Source organism: Larus michahellis, chromosome 4 (assembly GCF_964199755.1).
Source record: "Larus michahellis chromosome 4, bLarMic1.1, whole genome shotgun sequence".
NCBI classification, from domain to species: Eukaryota; Metazoa; Chordata; class Aves; order Charadriiformes; family Laridae; genus Larus; species Larus michahellis.
Genome location: NC_133899.1, coordinates 47641705 through 47659896, shown reverse-complemented (window position 1 = coordinate 47659896; position 18192 = coordinate 47641705). Strand labels below are relative to the sequence as shown.

At 45.7% G+C, this 18192-nt stretch overlaps 2 protein-coding genes across 41 annotated transcripts in view; both read left to right on the top strand.

The window, feature by feature from the left end:
• Positions 1-5084, top strand: part of NR1H3 (nuclear receptor subfamily 1 group H member 3) — a 29462-nt gene extending 24378 nt beyond the window's left edge. For all 5 annotated transcript variants that reach the window (XM_074584425.1, XM_074584427.1, XM_074584426.1 and 2 more), the window contains 4 exons: positions 20-119; positions 1667-1780; positions 2636-2730; positions 3133-5084. In XM_074584425.1, coding sequence (XP_074440526.1) covers positions 20-119; positions 1667-1780; positions 2636-2730; positions 3133-3279 — 456 coding nt within the window. In that variant the 3' untranslated portion in view covers positions 3280-5084. The remainder of the gene's footprint in view (positions 1-19; positions 120-1666; positions 1781-2635; positions 2731-3132) is intronic.
• Positions 5085-7327: 2243 nt separating this feature from the next.
• Positions 7328-18192, top strand: part of MADD (MAP kinase activating death domain) — a 75962-nt gene continuing 65097 nt past the window's right edge. For all 36 annotated transcript variants that reach the window (XM_074584423.1, XM_074584421.1, XM_074584417.1 and 33 more), the window contains exon 1: positions 7328-7429. The gene's annotated coding sequence lies outside the window, so the exon portion shown is untranslated. The remainder of the gene's footprint in view (positions 7430-18192) is intronic.

Sequence of the window (18192 nt, the reverse complement as noted above, 5' to 3'; positions counted from 1 at the left end):
TATCTATTTCTGGTTTCAGGTGATGTTGTTGGAGACATCTCGACGCTACAATCCAGAGATTGAAAGCATCACCTTTCTTAAGGACCTGAGCTATAATCGGGATGACTTCGCCAAAGCAGGTGGTGCATTAGACAGGTGTTTCTTCTTTCCCTGTGTCTTGTGTTCTTTCATCTCTTCCTTTTTAATGTGGGCTGCTGGAAATAGCATGTGGGGCCTTAAAGCTGAAGTTAGGTGAGAAGTTTAGAACAGGACCAGACCGATAGCCTCACAAACCCTTTTTTGTTTTTAACATGTGATACTAGCTCAGTTCATGTCATCTTTTCTTTTTTTTTAGGTGTGAACTTGCTTTGGAAAATTTGGACTCTAACAGCATGAAAATCTTGCTGTAAGAGTGCACCTAGGGCTAGCAGCTGGTGTGAACTTCCTTGCTGGTAGAGATCTGATGTGGACATGTGGTTTTAGAGCCATATCAGATCACAACAAATCAAACTCCAGTCTTCTCTCCTTTGCAAGTATATCAGTTGCTAATCTAGATGAATGCTTTGAGCGATGACATTAGTGTGATTACATTTCAGTTGATACGAAGTCTATACTGCGCACTGAAGATCCCCACGGAGTGCTTTAGATCTGTCGTCAGCTCAGTATATGGTGGTCTGTGGTGATGTAGTTTCTGAAGTCTGTTTTTCCAGGAGCAATGAGTATCTGTAACTTCAGATGAAGTAACACGAAGTGTGTATCTTCAGCGTTTCTGAAAATGAGACTTTGGCTGTCTCCTTCATGTGATTTCTTGATTCCTTGAGTAGCTATTTAACCATTTATACTTGAGATGGCTTTTACGTTAAGCTTTCCTCTTTGCTCTTCCTGGTAGTCTTTTCTTCAGATTATTAGGAAGGCAAAAAGTAAGCAGCCAGAAAGATTCCCTCCATCTTCTTCACCCTTCTCTGATGCAGTCGTACTGCAGGAAATTAGAAACTTGGATACTGTTTTGGGTGAAAGGCTTAAAGTTTTCAGCATGATAACACAGAGACCCCCTGATTTGACAGTGGCGTCTGTATGTTGTGGCAGTAAATAGCAATGTATTTCTGCCTGACTGCGTTTATCAAAGGAGGTGATTGGAAGCCTGTCAGGCTCTGCCTCAGCTCTCCCAGCTTTTTGAGCTGAAGGAAATGGCATAGTTCAGACTTCTTGGAACTGTATTTTTTCAACTCAGACAGACTTCACATGAATCTGGAGCGTGCGATTAAATTTTTATTTGAAAACAAGAAGGCTGCCGGATTTGAAGGAAGTGATGGTGTGAGAGTGGAAAGTGTAGATGCTTGTGGGCTTCTGAGTCTTTGACAGACTTATCTGGTAGCTGATATTGTGTTCCTTTAGCTGTTGCCTAGTAAGGTGCTGTGGGGCATTTAAGGCTCTAAGAAAACCCAGAAATAGTGTCATTTTACAGTTAGAGCCTGACTGTTGTTGTTGCTCACCAGTAGTGGTAGGATGTAAAAGGAGATTTCAGCCACACTTGGAACATAATGTAGGGCTTTTTTCCTGCCAGCCCTGTTGTCCTCACTCCCTGGCATACTGCAGTGGGTTTCCAGCAGCTTATTCCATGAGAGGGAGGGGAGGAGGGAGGAGACAATTGTCATTGCCTCACCTTGTTCTCTTCTGTTTGTTGCAGGTCTGCAGTTTGAGTTCATTAACCCCATCTTTGAGTTCTCAAAGGGAATGAATGAGCTACAGCTCAACGATGCTGAATATGCACTTTTAATCGCCATCAACATTTTCTCTGCAGGTAAAAAGCCAGGAAGATCTGAAGAGCTACAGGCAGTGAGTCAGAGTGCAAAGAAAGTAGAGTTAAGGAAGGTCACAAGCTGAAGAGGAGTAACAGAGGCTGTATAGGGCCTAGTGATAAAGGGAGTGTGTTACCACTTCTGCTTAGGGTATTCATTATATTCTGAATTTTCTAGTGCCACCTCCAGAGGAAATCAGATTCCCCACTGCTGGAAAAGTGTATAGAAAAATCAGCCAATATTTATCTTCTTCATTTAGAAGTTGCTATTTTACTGTCCCCTTAACGTACTTGGCACGTCTCTGGTGTGATGTAGGTCACGCGCCATGAGGGACATCTAGTGGTGAAGTAAAAGTCCTCTGGATGTGAGACCAGTGTGATTCTGGGCCAAGACAGGGCTTGGCAAAGAAGCCACCTCTACTCTTTACTTTTCTTTTCTGTCTTGTGACCTGAAAGGTGATTTCCATTTCCCACCCACCCCCCTTCTTCCTGTTTTTGAACTGGTTCAGCTGCTAGAGAGACTTTCCCCTTCCCTCCTGAATGGGCAGCTTCTCATCTTCACTGGGACAGGAATGTGAGACCAAACACACTTATATAGCGCTGTTTGGTCTCTCTAACCTTCTAACTCTGTAGGAGTCAAATCGGACTCCACCTGTGCAGTAGACATGACTGAGAAAGAACAGTTACAGGAAACTGACATAGCTGCTGCAGTCATGGATGACTCCCAGCTGTGCTGCGTGAATGCTAGATGAGGTTTTGGGGAGAGACTGTGTTGAGGGACTGGGATTAGGCAGGGATGTTAAATCCAGGTGAAGCTGTCTGTGACGACCTACTTACTTCTAACCTGCTTTTTGGCAGACCGACCGAATGTGCAGGACCAGTCCCTGGTGGAGAGGCTGCAGCACACTTATGTGGAAGCCCTTCATTCTTACATTTGCATCAACAGACCAAATGTAAGTGCTTGACCAGAACATCCCCAATGATGATGCAAACTGATTTTATGTTTATGCAGACACAGTTCCTGCAGTACTGTCTAACGGGCCTCTTGCTGCCTGTACCATCATGCTTTTCCCTTCTGTGGCTGTTTGGTAGCAGCTGTAAATGCAGGATTTGTGAGCTGTCACAGCTTGCTGTCCTGTATCATGTTCCATAGTTTAGCCAGCATGGAAAGTCTGGAGTTCTGGGACATGGTGTAGTATTTGTCTTCCCTCCACACTGCCGCCTCCTGGAGAGTTCCGGGTTTAGAGGAAGTCAAGGTTGTGGTTACAATGCACCATCTGGTGTGGTAATTTTTTTTTCTAAACAAAGCTTTAATGTGAATTTACTAACAGCTGTCTATTTGTCTGACTCTGCAGGACCGCTTGATGTTTCCACGGATGTTAATGAAGCTGGTCAGTCTTCGGACACTAAGTAGTGTCCACTCTGAACAGGTGTTTGCCCTTCGGCTGCAGGACAAGAAACTTCCTCCCCTGCTCTCAGAAATCTGGGATGTGCATGAGTGACCGCATGCTCCCAGGGCACTGATGTACCTACATAATACCATGTCCCAGCCTTTGCTAATGAGAAGCCAGCCTCCCCTCTCCAAAGCACTGAACTCTGGGCTAGGCAGTGCAGGGAGCGATGAGCCTGGGGTTTCAATGTTGTCTTGAGATTATGCAGGAGGCAGCTGGGGTAGATCAGATGGGGGGGTTGGTTTCGATGTAGTGCCCATACCCCAGAGGAATAAATGAAACATCTGAAAACGGTAGAAATTAAGACCTTCCCCACACACACGTACACCTCTTTCTTCAGAGTCTTTCTCTTCTCTAAACGTGTCCTGAGGGTTTCCCCGTTGATCCTCTCCTCTCTTGTTGATTATGAAAATGAATTTGCAGGAACTCGCCAAACCCTCTCTGTTGAGAGTAACCCAGCTCAAAAGGCTTCTGCAGGGTCCCCAGTGTACCTGGATCTGAGGAGCTCAGGGAAGTCAATGTGGATGTTCTAGGGGTTTCACTGGGTTTTCTAAATAAAATCTCTTGTATGTGCTACCCTTTACAATGATTCCAAGAGAAGTAACTGTTATTTCTTTATTATGAGACTTCATCTCTAGAGCTGCCCTTCCATTCTGGCCCTCCTTTGGTAAAAGGACTCCTCTAACGCGTAGTTGCCCTCTGTCTAACAAGGAGGTCCTCTGGGTAGGAAACATTCATACATCAGAAAGGTGTCAGGCATAAAGTAGTGGATTTTTTTAATGTAAGACATCGGTTTTCTCTCATTGTGGTTCTCAGCCAGTTCACTTTACCTTTGATTTGCTAACAGCTGGAAAACTTTAGTTCAAAACAAGTCAGGGCATAGATTTTATCTTTAGGGGTGGAATAGAAGAAGGATAGGTGGGAAGGACTGGTACCTAGGCAAGGTAGGTGTGGTGGAAGGATCTCAAAAACTTCCAAGAATTTGGAGCATGTGGCATGTGTTCCAAGGTGGGTGTGAAGATGTATCAGCCAAGGAGAGAGGACACTGCATTTAGTGAAATACGTGGGCATTGCGTAAGCTATGGGCCGCACAACTCTCAGATCATGGGCTGCAGGAGTATTGGGATTGGGCGTAACCAGATGCACTTGCGTCTTCTTCCTTTTGCCAAAGTCTTTCCAAGGTATTTGCTCAAGGTTTTAGTGATGGTCATGGGATATGGAGGTCCCTCCAGTATGAGGAGTGCCAACTGCTTTAGAAGGACATTTGAATCTTGTATCCTTTTCTCACTTTGGGCACTGTGAGATCCACACTGGATTTATGCCCCAAGTTCTTAAGTATCTGCATCCGTAAGTATTCTAGGATTTACAGCAATACTTTGTCTGACAGAAGAGAAATATACTGTTGTAAAACACGTTCCTTATTTTCCAAGAAACAACATCTTAATGGCTGATCTCAGAGATGTAACCTTAAGTATCCTGGTAGCTTGGTCTCATGAGTCTTCTCTGTCATAAGGGTCTATGTTTGCTTGCCCGGTGAGCATCCCAAGAGCCTAGGTTCACATGGCTCTTTGTTTTGTTTTGTTTTTTGGTTTTTTTTTTTTTGGCTGTGTATCTGAGCGCTATGCCCGTGGTGAGGGTATCGTGTCCATTTTGCACTTGAGGTTGGTCCCCTGCCACTGGCCTTCACTCTGCACCTTTGTAAAGCACTTGTAACAATCTGTAAAATAATCTGTTGTTTTTTATAACTCATTGCAATTGCAAAAATTCTTGTTTAAATCTGTATTTTTAACTAATCTGTTTGAGAAATGTTAATGTTTATATAAAAGAATAAAGCCTAATGCAGGATTTTGACATTCTCTGATGTGCTGTCATTAGACTGGAGGAGGATGGAATAAATTCTTGATGTAACAAGCCCGAAGTTGATAAGAAAGTGAGTATGTAGGCTGGGGAGAAGCAAGAAGTGCTGAAAAAGAAATAGAAGTGCAACCCTAGGTGCAGTGTCTTTTGGCCTCTAGCATGAGATTGTAGCTTGCTACGCATCTTGCTGTGTGCAAAGAGGTGGATTAAGTGCATGCCATGAAGACCACAAATTATGCATACATACCTCATCTTGATTTGTACAGCTACATGCAGAATTTAACGCTCTTACTCCATGTGCTGTACTCCATTTTCTGCCTATTGTGGCTCCTCAAAATCAAAATAGGAGTCCGGTATGCCCCTGGCTGTCGAGTGGATGTCAGCGGGATCCTAGCGGATACCTGGTGCAAATAAATCAGAAATGATCAGCACAGGAGAAGCAAGAGGGACAGCTGTCCATACATGGTACCTCCAAGGGAACCGGTAGAGCGGGGGGTGCAGAGAGCTGCCCACCGTTAGCTGTTTCCGAAGCACTTGACGATCCCCTGGCGCAATGGGAAAGGAAAGCCATTCTCAATTACATGCCACAGGCTATTCTGCTGCAGCCTCTACGTTACTTTAGAGGATAAAATTTAAATTGTAAACTACTAAACCAAAGGAAGAAGGAATAGGCTTTTAGGAGACTGCAGCGGGGTATGAGGGGAGCAATGAGCAGAGCTTGAGAGCTCAAGCCAGCCCTGGGTGGATTAGAGAGCGGCTGGGCCCTACTCCAAGGATTTGCTAAAGAATGAGGTTGTCAACAGTCTGAAGAGGCAGCAGCAATGAAGCTGCAGCTTCCTTTTGAGCTGCATCTTGTTAATTTGAAGAGAAAAAACTCTGTGGAAATTTGAGGGATTTTCAAGGTGCAAACCATAAGGTTGCTGTTGATGACACTGGGGAAAACGGTGCTTTTCCTTGGCTCCATCTCTTTTCATTATCACGTAATCAAATATAAGCTTGTTTACATGTTCATGTTCTCATTTATAGATTTTTTTTTTTAAAGTGCAAATCAGTACAGAATTATTTTCTCATTTTATAGCAGCTTTCTAGCTTACCCCAGGGAGCTCAAGTAAGCAGGTGTGAGGAAGAACCTTCCTTGGTGTCGGTGGCCATTTGTACTTTTATATTTACAAAATGCCACCTAAGCTTGAGACTCAGCCCTGCCACTCTCAGCCTCTGAATCCTATCAGTTTCAAATGAATTTTGGCTAACTTGGCCACTGGAGAAATCATGGAGTGCTTCAACTACAATCTCAGGAGGTGTTCCCTGTTGGCTCTACCCTTATACAACTGCTGTGTTTGCTCATGAACAGAAGGAGGAAAAGAAGACTGCTGTATTTCTATGATGGGCAGAGTACAGATGTGCAATATCAAATCAAGTATTTCACCATTTTACACCTTTTTTTCTTTTTTTTTTTTTCTTTTTTTCTTAAATCCATTGTGATACTTCTGGTAGCTTTGGTTGCATTTTGGGTTTATTTTCGTAATTTTGGTTTTGTTAATAAATGGATTTTCTTGCGCAGTGTGCTGGCTTATATGAACTTGGAAGGAATTTAAAGAGCTGTACCTCAAGCTTTTAATAACCAAATTCTCTTGTAATGTTATGAAGACAGTAGCGAATCAGCAGGTACGCAGCACTGTATCTCCTTGTTCTATGGTGGCGCTTCCTCATCCGTGTGGCTCTTGCTTGCCTGGAGCTGGGCTTTGCTGTGAGGCTTCACCTTCTGCTTCCAGGAGGAGGTCTGAAAGCAGAAATTCGACACTTCGTAGAATCCTCTAGCTTGGAAGGGCCCTTTACGGTCGAGTCCAACCATTAACCTCACACTGCTCCAACCACCACTAAACCATGTCCCCAAGCACCACGTCTCCCGTCTTCTAAACACCTCCAGGGATGGCGATTCCAACCACAGAAATGGTGGAATCATACACTCCAGGTTACCTCCACCCGGCCTGGGCTGCAGAGCTCTGCCCGCGCAGCTTTCTCCCCTCCTGCCGTCTGGCCTTCGGCCTGCCGGCTGCCCCTCGCCGTCCCGCCGCCTGTGAGAGCCCCGGGGCAGCGGGGGGGAGGCCGGGGCTCCGCCATGCGGCCCGCCTTGCCCCTCAGGCCCGGCCCCGTTGGGGCGGCGGGGCGGGCGGCTGGCGAGGCGGCTTCCCCCCCGCCCTCGGTGCGAGTGGTTCGCTCCGCTCCGCTCCTCCCTCCCTCTCCCTCCCTCCCCCGCCGGGCGGCGGTGGCGCGTTCCGCTCCTGGCGGTCGATGCGGAACTGGCCGGGCGGCGCAGAGCGGCCGGGCGGCGGCGGCGGGGCAGGTGAGAGGGGGCGGCCCGGCCGGGCGCAGGAGCGGGTGCCGGTGCCGGTGCGGGCCGCGCTTAGGCGGCAGGGTGCGTGTGCGTGGGCATATCACAAGCCGGGAAGCTTGCCCCGGCGCCGCTACGCGTGGGTCGGGCAGGGGAGCGCGGAGCCCGGCTGGCGCTGCCTGAGGCGATCTGCAGCAGAGCAGCTGGCGGTGGGGCCCCCCTCACACCCCCGCCTGCCTCCGGCTCTGCCGCAGCCGCCCGGCCGGTGATGCTCGGGTACGGCGAGCCCTTCCGCAAGGTCACTGCAGGAGGGGGTAGAGGGGGTGGCTCGCCGCGCCGAGGAGCGGGGCCAGCCGAGAGCCGCTCCATCCTCCCGGGGCTCTGACCTCCGGGGGTGCGCGGGGCCGCTTGCCTCGGTGGCCCGCTCGGAGGCGCGGCCCCCTCGGGCTGTCGCCGCGGGGCTCTGCCGGCAGCCGGCCGGTGGCGGAGCGGTCCCCTGGCGGGAACGGGCAGCAGCCCCGGGGCCGGGGTGGGGGTGTCGCTTGCGGGTTCCCAGCGGAGCAGGGCAGCGCGGGGCGTGGAAATGGCGGCGCGGCCGGCCGGGGAGGGGGCTCGGCCGGGCGGCGGGTGTGAGGGCGCGGGGCCCGGCGTCCGCCCCCCCGCCCCCGGCAGAAGCGGGGCGCCCGGCGGGCAGGGCCGGGCCCGCGCCTCCCGGCGGGATTTCCTCGCTCCCTGCCGGGAGGAAGCGGGCGGGACAGTTCGGGCAGGTGAAGGGAGACGCAGGACCGAGCGATCCCCTTGGAAAGAGGGTAGGTGTGTGGAGGGGCTGCTGCAGTAACGTGGCTGGGAAGGTGGTTTTACTCCCTGGTTTGTAAACAGCAGATCGCGTTACTCCCCGAGATAATAGAATAGGAAATCCACTTTGCGCTAGGCAATTTCTTATGAAGTAACCTATACATCATGATCGTTTTCCCCTTAGAAATGGGTGTCACCACCTTGCTGTGTTGCTCACTTTTATTTTCAGGCGCAGGAGGGGAAGAAAGCCGGGTCTGCGTTACTGTTTGTGTGGAGTAGCGATAAAGAAGCGCTTAGAGAAATGATAAGCCTTGGAGGAAACTGATTTGTTGTCTGGCTTTCTTCTCTCCCTTTTTTTTCCCACCGCACTGTTTTCAGACACGCATGAAATAACATACATTATAAATTCGCAGCCGCATGGTGATGGGGTAGAACTGTGAGTCTGGCAATACGTTGTGCTTTCCCTGGGCAAGCCAGCCATTTTCTCTACATTCAGTGCAACCCTGGGTCAGCATTTCTGATGGCACGCTCTCAAGTGTCCTTGCTGTGCTCTTTGCAGCGTCACTTATGTGCAAAAAGGACGTTGCTGGTAGACAGAAGCAAGGGAAGGGAGGATGCATTGTGGTGTCCTGAGGGTCACATAACCAAACCAAAGACATCCAAATATAGGTTATTTGGGAAGTGTCTCCGTTTTTGGACTTTATGCTGCTTGAATCTTGGGAGCTGTTTTGGATGGGCACAAGGAGTACTTGCTGTTTTCAGCACTAGTGAAAAATCTGCAATCCTGACACATCAGAGAGCACCTCGGACATATCACATAGCTAAAATGCAGTTTTTGCAGGATCTAATCTGGCCATCCTCTCATAGCAGGTTATATAATACTGAACTGATCAAGCATTCAAGGTCTAAAATTGTTCTTTTGCTTTACTGTTGTATCATTAGAAAATGCATAGCTCTTGGACCCAATTTAATATACCCTGGAATCAATTATACACTCATTAAGCATCTTACTACGTGTTTAATAAAATGGAAAATCATCATCAGGTCTCTAGAACGCTTTTGTTTGGAAAACTAATACAGCGTTGTCTGCACTAAAAGATCTCATACGTGCCTATCCAGTGGTGCTGCCGTTGTATTGCAAGTCTGGACTTTTGTGTTTTTACCAAATTAACAGTTTTCAAGCTGTAAGCTTCAGAGTCCTCTTGCATTAGTTTCCACACCGTTACTAATTTTTAAACAGTTCTAGCTTTACTGTGTGGGCAAAAAGGAAAATAATGTCCACACTGAAAGAATGTTTTCCGTACACAATGTGTAATATGGCCAAGATATATTTTGATGTTGTATGTGTTATATGCCAAAGCCATGAATGGTGGTGAACCAAAGGCCATGTAGCAACTGCCAAAAAATAGGTCTTCTAGTTTAAAGTTTTCATGGAAAAACATAAAGTAAATGTTCTAGAGGGCAAACCTCTTCTTCAGCCTTCATGCCATTCTGTAATTCTTTTGAAAGCAGGCAGGATACCCAACTTAAGTCTGTTTCAGAGGATTTTGGAGACAGAGAAATAAAAGTTTCAAGGATTTCTAAGAGAAAGCCCACCTAGCCAAAGTAGATTTTGAGTTTTTAGAGTCTCAGGATTGATGGTTCAGTAGAAGTGGTAGAGGGAGCACTGCATCTCAAGTCTTACTAAAACGCTTGTTCGAACCATCTTCCTAAATGAAATTAACATTGTCTTTGATTTTATCTGGCTTAGGGTGAGGGGCATAGAGGCTCGTCATTTATAGCTTTTTTTCGCCCTCTCACCTCAAGCCATATCAAATATTCAAATTATGTGTAGACAGGATATACTAGACATATCTCTGGAAAGATGTTCAATCTGATCTATTTAATATCTTTTGCAATGAGGCAGTTGAAAAAAATATTTATGAAAATTTCTGGTATTAAATTAGCAAGTCACAAATAGTGCTGATTTCTAAGAGAGTAAATCTTTTCACAGTTTTTAATTTACAGCGCTTGAGTTAGTGGATTTTCTCTGATACTTCTCCCCAGATAATGTTTCTTAGAGGAATTACTTTCTTCCTTGGGGAAAAAGTGCTGTTAGAGATTTAGTGCATGACAGTGGATAACAAATGATGTAAAATTTAGGGACTTGGCTGTCATTTCAGATTGTAGTTTTTTAACTAGGTGGGTAGTGCCATCACGCTCACAAGATGGAAATAGATACTTTTTTGGTAAAACCAAGTACGGAGTTGAATGTTTCACTTACTTTCCATTAGGAAGGAATCGGAGACAGGCAATGCATACGTTACAACCCAGATTAATTCCTGCAAATGTCCTTTGGCCCTGTTGTGCCTGCATTTCAGATATACTGCATTAAATTTCTGGGCAGCCCCTTAGCAAAAGGGCTTTGACGTAGTTATTCAACACACTAGTAGAAAATACAGAATGTAGCTACTGATTGGGGATTTACAGCAACGAGGAAAGGATTTAGAAACAAGAATGAAAGAGCTTGATATGCAAGATTAATGTCACTTCCCCAGTTTAAAAGATCTCCGTCTATCTCAAGGTATACATTTTCATGAAGGAAAAGCATCGTCAGTGACCTAGCGAGACACGAAGTGAAATAAAAATGAGCAACATGAGGCATCAATTAGAAGGGAACGTTTTTTAGTGGGATAATCTGTTACTCTGTGGAATAACTGTGGTATTTCTTTTGATGACAGAAAGGTTTGCTGCTTTTCCTTCTCCACCTCAAGACCTATGAAAAACTGTTGCGATGACCTGCTGTTCGCTCTCTGTAACTGAGCCTGTATAATTCAGCTGGTCTTTCCTCTGTTGTCTGTGCTAGAAAATAATTTTAGAGCGATTAGATTCTCTGTCACTGGAGGCCTTTAAACCTGTCATGACCACATGAAAATTACTGTTGATGATTGAGAAGCATGCTCCTGATTTGTCTTTTGGAACTAGAATAACCAACTGAAAACCGCAAACCCAGAAAAACTCTGAAGAAATTACCCACATACTGCCAGGAGCTCTAAAAATCTCTATATCACAGAATTCCCAAATGGGGAGGCTGTTCCTTTTGGTGTCCAGAAACCACTGAATTGTGAGAGCTTGTGTTTACTTTTAATCACTGCTACCAGCAGGACCCTTGCAATGATTTAGAAGTGCAGTTTGCGTATGCCTACATAAGCTGTCCTGAGGCAGTTCTCATGCTGTGTTCCTAGGCATTGCAGTTAAATGAGACACTGTTGTGTTTCCAGGTCAATGTGAGTAATAATGCATCCGTGTAGCAGCAAGGAACTAAGTTTCATGGTTTCCTGTTTCTTCCACAGCATTCAGTATTTCACAGCACCGACGTCCCTTAAAAAAGGGCTGGTCATCACATTGCCTCTGATGTATCCCGTAATGTTTGTCAGATCTCTCCTTTTGGTTTTGTTTTTAACTAATTTCTTAACAGTTGTTCTAAGTGGTATTTGTGAGAATCAGGAAATTAACCTTGGTATTTTTTTTTACACAGGGGACAAAGATACCCAGATGACAGTAATGTATCTGATAACCTCCAGGAACTGTGTGTTATCTTATGAGCAGAGCAGCCTTTTTTCTAAATCTGTTCCTTTTCTTTGTCACGTCTGCGAGTTCAGAGTCATGGTTGTGTCCTGCTTCCCTTTACATTCTAACTGAGTTTCCCACTGGCAGTATCAGATATTTGGTTGTCTTCTCGCCCGTAGTTTTGACACCAGCTTTCCTGGATCTCTGCTTGATGGGGTATATTGTACTTGCTCTGGAAAGGCCCTTGTGTCAGGAGATGGGGAGTTCTGCTTCTGCATCAGATAGTGGGAGGAGAGGAGTGCTTTTTCTGATAAAGAAGGTTAAGAATTGAAACTGGTATTCACCAAAATTGCTTTACCCGAGAGCACTGAGCCGCTCTGCTGTCAGGTCTGTGTCTGTTTCCGCTTGATAGCGCTTACACCGTGCTCTGCTGGAGCTGCGAGCTGGGTATGTTTGCTCTTTCCTCTAGGTCGCCTGTTTCTCCCTTCTTTCTCTCATTAGTCTTCAGCCACATCCAGCAGGTGGTGTGTCTTCTCTCCCTCCTTTGCCATGGTGGCTGCCGATGTCTAGAAGGTACTCTTGGGACCCCTTGTTCTGTCACTCGCTGGCCCTAACAGCCGCTTGAGGTGGTTCCAATCCCTTCTTTGCTCTGAGCTTGTTCCTCCAATGTTTACGTGTGGGTGAATCTGCCAAACACGCGCTTCCCACGTCCCAGAGCTCTAGCAGAGAGAAAACGGGCTTGTCTCTTTGCTTTCCTTTCAGTTTTGACCAGCTGGTACTATGATTTATCACCAAAATTAATAGTAGGATCGGTTTGGGAGTAGGAATTTCTGGTCTTCCACATTGTTGCTGAAGAGAAGGGGAAGGCATGTAGAGGGAAGGAATAACAGGCAGGTGGCACACGTGGGGAGAGAGGCTGAGTGTTTCTAAGACGAGGCAAAATAGACGTGAGACTCTTGAGTGCCAGTTCGGTGGTGCTAACAGCAGCCAAATAACTGGATTATTTCAAATACTTCTCTTTATCTTCTGGTTCTTATTATCCCAAGCGGTGTTTCCACACTGCTTGTGAGTGTCCCTCTTTTCTGCCTTGGCTGGAGTTTATTGTTGGGATCCCAGGGAGCCCGTCATTTGTCCCTGTGCGGCCGGTCTCCAGGAAAGAAAGTTGAATGTGTCTGTATTTGGTGCCATGAGCGATGTCACCTGTTAACGAGCAGGTGAATAGCTGGAAACCTGTGTGAGAGGAGAAGCCACTAGTTGTTTGCGTGCTCCTCGCTGTTTCCCTGTGGTGTGTCTTTTCTACCTGCTGTCCTCTTGTACATGCCTCTTCTCTGAGCTGGCTGGGAGCTGCTTACCGTGGCTGGGGGAGGCACCGTGGCAAGGGAGAGCTCTGAATAATTTAGCAGTTGCAGCTGCATCCAGCAGTTCTCTCAATTTAAATGTCACATGCTTTGTTGTTTTCTTGTTAATTTTTTATGGCTGTACATTTGCAGTGTTTGGCTTTTGGAAGAAAAAAAAAACCTGCTGGTGCCTGCGTGATGGGAACCGTGTCCTACTTCTCAAACGGGAACTGGGCAGGGGTGCTGGGAATGGAAATATCTCATGGGTACTGGGGTCCAGGCTGCGCTCAAAAGCAGCGAGACAGTTTCTCAGCTCAAAACTTGAGCTGAAAGGACTTCTGGTTTGGAAAATAATGTGCTGCCATAGGGCTTGCAGAAGATGAGGCTGATTCAGTTTGGGGGTGTTGTGTAGGTTTTGGGTTGCCTTCCCCTCTCTTTCCCCTTGCAGAATGTATGAGCAGCTGCTGCTGGAGTTTTGAGGATCAATGAAAAGCTGATGAGGTGGAAATAGATGAGAAGGCTCTTGTATTTTGTGATGGTGGCATTGCACGAGGAGGGAAAAAAAAGACAGACTTGAAAAGAGTGAAGGGCAGGGAGCCAGAGCTCCTGTGTTACTGTTCTCTCGTGCAAAAACCTGGGGATTATTTTTAAATAAAAGATGAATTTAAATTCAAACTGTGTAGAGCAGGAGAACTGGCTGGGTTGACAGGGGGTTTTTATGCCGGAATTTATGGTCTGTGAGAAGATGTCACTCTGCGTGCCCTGCACTATGAGGAGCAGCAGGGAGGATCATGAGAGAGGTATTTCAGGCAGTAAAGGAGGGGAGGAGAATAAGGCCTTTAACCTAAATTGAAGTGTGTGAAATGAACTGGGGCTGAGGCGAAAATCTATCATCTCCTTCCTATTAGCGAGTAGAGTACTGTAACAGTGTATGCTTCTTCTGCATTAGTTTATTGTTGGTGGTTTTCCCCAAGAGTGTAGTAGAAGTAAATGGATAACGGTATTCGCATACCGTTCTTTCTCACATGCTTATCTCTCATGGCTCATTCAAGATCTTGATTTTTTTTTTTTTTTTTTTTTAAACAATCACTAGATGAATGTCCCAGCCACATGGTTTTCAAGTACCTGCTGGTACTTGAAACAGGTACACTGAAAACAGCTGTGCTTCTGTGGGGCAGGTACTGCTGTGACCACTCCTCTGCGTTTGCTGCTGCCTGCAAGTTCCTGGTAGGGTTGCACGTTTGTGTTGGCACACATCGCACCTCCTTTTTGCGCAAGACTGAAGGAGCAGCTGCTGTGGATGTCTGTGGAAGCATCCTGTGTCTACCTGGATAAGCAGATTTTGTCAGGGGCCATTGGTACTCAGCACTCCGTCAGCAATAGCGACTTCCGATATTTGCGGTGTTCAAAGATATGGAAAACCTTGCTGGCTGGAAGGTGTTGCAGATGCTATGCTGTCATCTCGCTCGAGGGCCCGCGGGTGCCAGGAGGGGTCGGTTTCTGCTCTGTTGGCTCCAGGCAGTCCTTGTGCCTGGGTGAAGCTTGTTTGTAGTGTGGGCAGCGCAGGGAGCTTCGGTGGTGGAGCCGTGGGGGTGGAGCGCTGCAGCTGCTCTATAAATAGACCCGACGGGCTAAGATCTAGGGACTAAAGATTGGGTTGCTATGGAGATTGATCTGAATCAGATTACCTGTGGGTCTGTTTTCACAGCATGAGTGCATGTGTGGCGGCTGCCGTGGCCATGCATGTACAGCAAGCTGCTTTAGCTGAGCATTTGGCTGAAGCCGGTGGTGAGAGAGGAGGCAAGGCTGAAGGGCCAGCATATGACAAGGACAGGAAAATCTGTTCCTATAGCAACTGAGAACCTGAATCGGGCCAGCTTCACTCTGTGATGCTGTAAAAAGGTTCCTGTCTGTGTGGCATGATACTTCTGTTTGTGAACTAATTCTGGTCATGTTCCGTCTATTCGTTGGCGTCCCTGTCCATGCTACTTCCATTTTGCTCTGGAAAATGGATGTGGAGGCTAAAGATATTTTTGTTGGTACTGTTTTCAGAAGGCAAAGGTATAATATCATTCTGTAGTAAGAAAGGAAGAAATCTTTAAATTATTATCATTCTTCTGCAGGTCTTCCAAGGATGTCTTCTTATATTACCAAAAACTGTTTTCACAATGTAGTCTCAATTTTTCTTTAATCTAATTTAGTCCGTCCTTTCTCTCAAGCTTTATGGATAGATGGCAAGTGGAAACAGTTGGGATCCATCTGCCGTTTTATCTGTAAGGAACTCTTACTGACTCAAGTGATGCGTGTGTTCCAGGGAGGATGCTTTTAGAATCTGCCTGCAGTCCTGTTCTCTACTGGGTAAATTCTTACGCTTGGAACTATCCCTAGGCATGTCGCAGAACCACGCCTATATTATAGACTAACTATACTAGATAAATATGCCATTGTCTGTTTTAGGCATGCTTGCAATGCTTTGAAAATGCCGCCTCCTTTTTTTTTTTTTTTTTTTGTGCCAAAGCGCTAGTATCTTTTTAGGAGTCACGGCATTGGCATGCACTGCTGCCTTGCCAAGGTGGATGGTAACACACAAAGCAGCTGCACCAGTATAGCAAGTCCATCCAGGTCTCACTTCAGAACTTGTTCAATGTTCTGGAGAAGGGGGGTTGTTCTCAACTTGTCTGCGCTGTCACCTGTGTTTCCCATGTTAGTGTAACCGTTGTAGTGTCTGGATAATAGGCATAATGGGTTTCCTAGAATGTTACGTATTTTTAAGTATAAAACTACTAGTGGTGTTTAATGTTAATATAGCTGTTAAGCAGAGAAAGTGTAAAATGGCTTATGTGAAATGGCGACTGCTTCTCTGCTTCTTCCAAGGCTTAGTAAAAGGAAAAACAGTATGTGCTATACCAGAGGTAATGGCTGGAATCACTTGAAACAGAATCAGAAGAAGTAGCCGAAATTTCAGTGGTAAAGATTGCAAAAAGATTAGTAAAATGTCTAAAGACAGGTCAAAGCTACCATGAATAGTTCACAGTGTACTGCAAACTGTGTTGATTCCAGTTCTACAGTGAGTTAAGTGCGGTTCCTGGCCACACAGCTGAGGCTGGCTGGTCCTAAGGTACTTGCACCTATTTCTCATAGTTTAGCAGATAGCTGTTCAGTACACTCAAGGTGCGTAATGTGAGAAAAGGAAACATAAATCAACCAAAAATTGGGCATTGAAACTCCTGGCCCTATTTGTATTTGTTTTCAGCTTTCAGTTTACTCCGATTGGTATGGATCTTGAGTTCACGGTAAACAATGCACTAAGGTCAGGCATAGTGGCTATAGATCTGAACTGAGTACAGACTGTCTTGGCTGAGAATAAATAGAAAATCAAGATGTTCCAAGGACGTTTTAGAACTGAAAATTTAGTTCCTTTTGGACATGGCTGGGAAATCTGGTCTTCTGCAAGGTGGGACTTCAGAGAACCGGAATTCATGTGGCTTCTGTCCTGCAATTCTTGCTGTCTCCTTCACGTCTTACTCTTTTTTTCTCTTAGAAATTCACGTCCCCCTGTATGCTCTTCACTTGATCATTTAGTAAATTGAATTGTATGACCCAGATTTAGATTCTAAAGGTATCCATGCACTGGTGAACTGTGCAGTATGGTCCCTGTACAAGATAAAACCTGGAGATAATGGGAGGAGGGTCCTCATTCTGGTACCATCCTGAACTATGGAAGAGTTGCAAGGAAAGCAGGGTTTAACATCTGCCTGTTGGAAAATAATCTCCTGCTGTCTTTGTATTGTTTTTTTGAAGCAATGATTTAAATACCTGCTGGCTATCATACAGTTGAGCATAAGGCTGGCCTACCAAAGCTGGAAGCTTCTGTGTGAGGAAAACAACTGTAAGTGAGCTAAGTTGGGTTAACAGTTTGTTGTGTTCAAGTTGTACTTTGACTAAAGTTCCTCTAGTTTTGTGTCTAGAAAGAAAAGACGCTTTTAAAAAGACTGAAGATTCCAAGGGGTAAATGAGACAGGGGTCCTGCACAATTCCTGTTTCTCGGGGCTAATGCTGGGTATCGGTCTGACACAGATGGCTCTAAAGTGATAAAAAGTTTGCTGCAGTTCTTTCACACTGCCATATCCATTATGTGGTGTGGTGCTTTTCATGAGTGTGTGTGTGTTTATATAGACTTTTATTTCTGGGAGGATTTTAAATTGCAAAATGCCATGCAGATTGTCCTCTGAGAAGTTGTGCTACAACCTAAAACGTGGGTGTTTGGGGAATTTTGAAGTGTAGAGTAGTGCCAGTAATAGAAATGTTGTTTTGAACACTTTTTTATCTTGAGTTACTGGTAGGCTGTGGGTTAGTGCTGGCTCTGGCCTTTGTCTTTGCATCTAGGCTACTGTGCCAGTTTCTACTAGTTCGTGAGTATTGCTGACAGCTGCTGCAGTACGTGGGTAGTGTTAGTTCTCCCCAACCTGTTCACCATCCATATGAGTGCTTATTAAATTATAGTGTTCTCCGATACATGGTATGTTTGTGCAGTATCCTTCTGTGGTGTCCTTCAGTACTTTATTTTTCTCTTTTTCTTGAGTTGAAGTTATAGGGAGTTTCTTCTCGAGCACTGCTTGAGGATTCAGCCTTCAAAAGGCTGGTTCCAAGATGTTTGCAAATAGAAAGCACACTGCACAAGACTTTTTCAGAAAAACAACCTTACATTAAAGCAGCTTGAGAGAGATAAGAGGCCATCAATGTCAAAACCTGTACCATCTCAGAGTCAAGATAATCTCTCAGTTCAGGTCCAAATGCCAACGTGTAAGAGGAGAAACAGAAGTATCTCTCAGTTGTTTGATCTCTTTCTGTTCTAATGTACTTAGTCTGTAAAATGTAGGAGATAGAGGAAGGATAATAGCAAATCTCTGAGAAAGAAACTACTTTACCTCTTTATTGCCTGTAGAGAAGCTGTCATCTGTATTTCAGATTCCCTTAGCTGCTTGCTCCTGCCTTTTCTTTGTGCCTGCACAAGCATTTGTGTGGCCACTTGGTGAACCAAGTCATAGAAATAACCCAGTAAAAACAAAAGTGGCAAGGGAGGAGAAGGGAGGG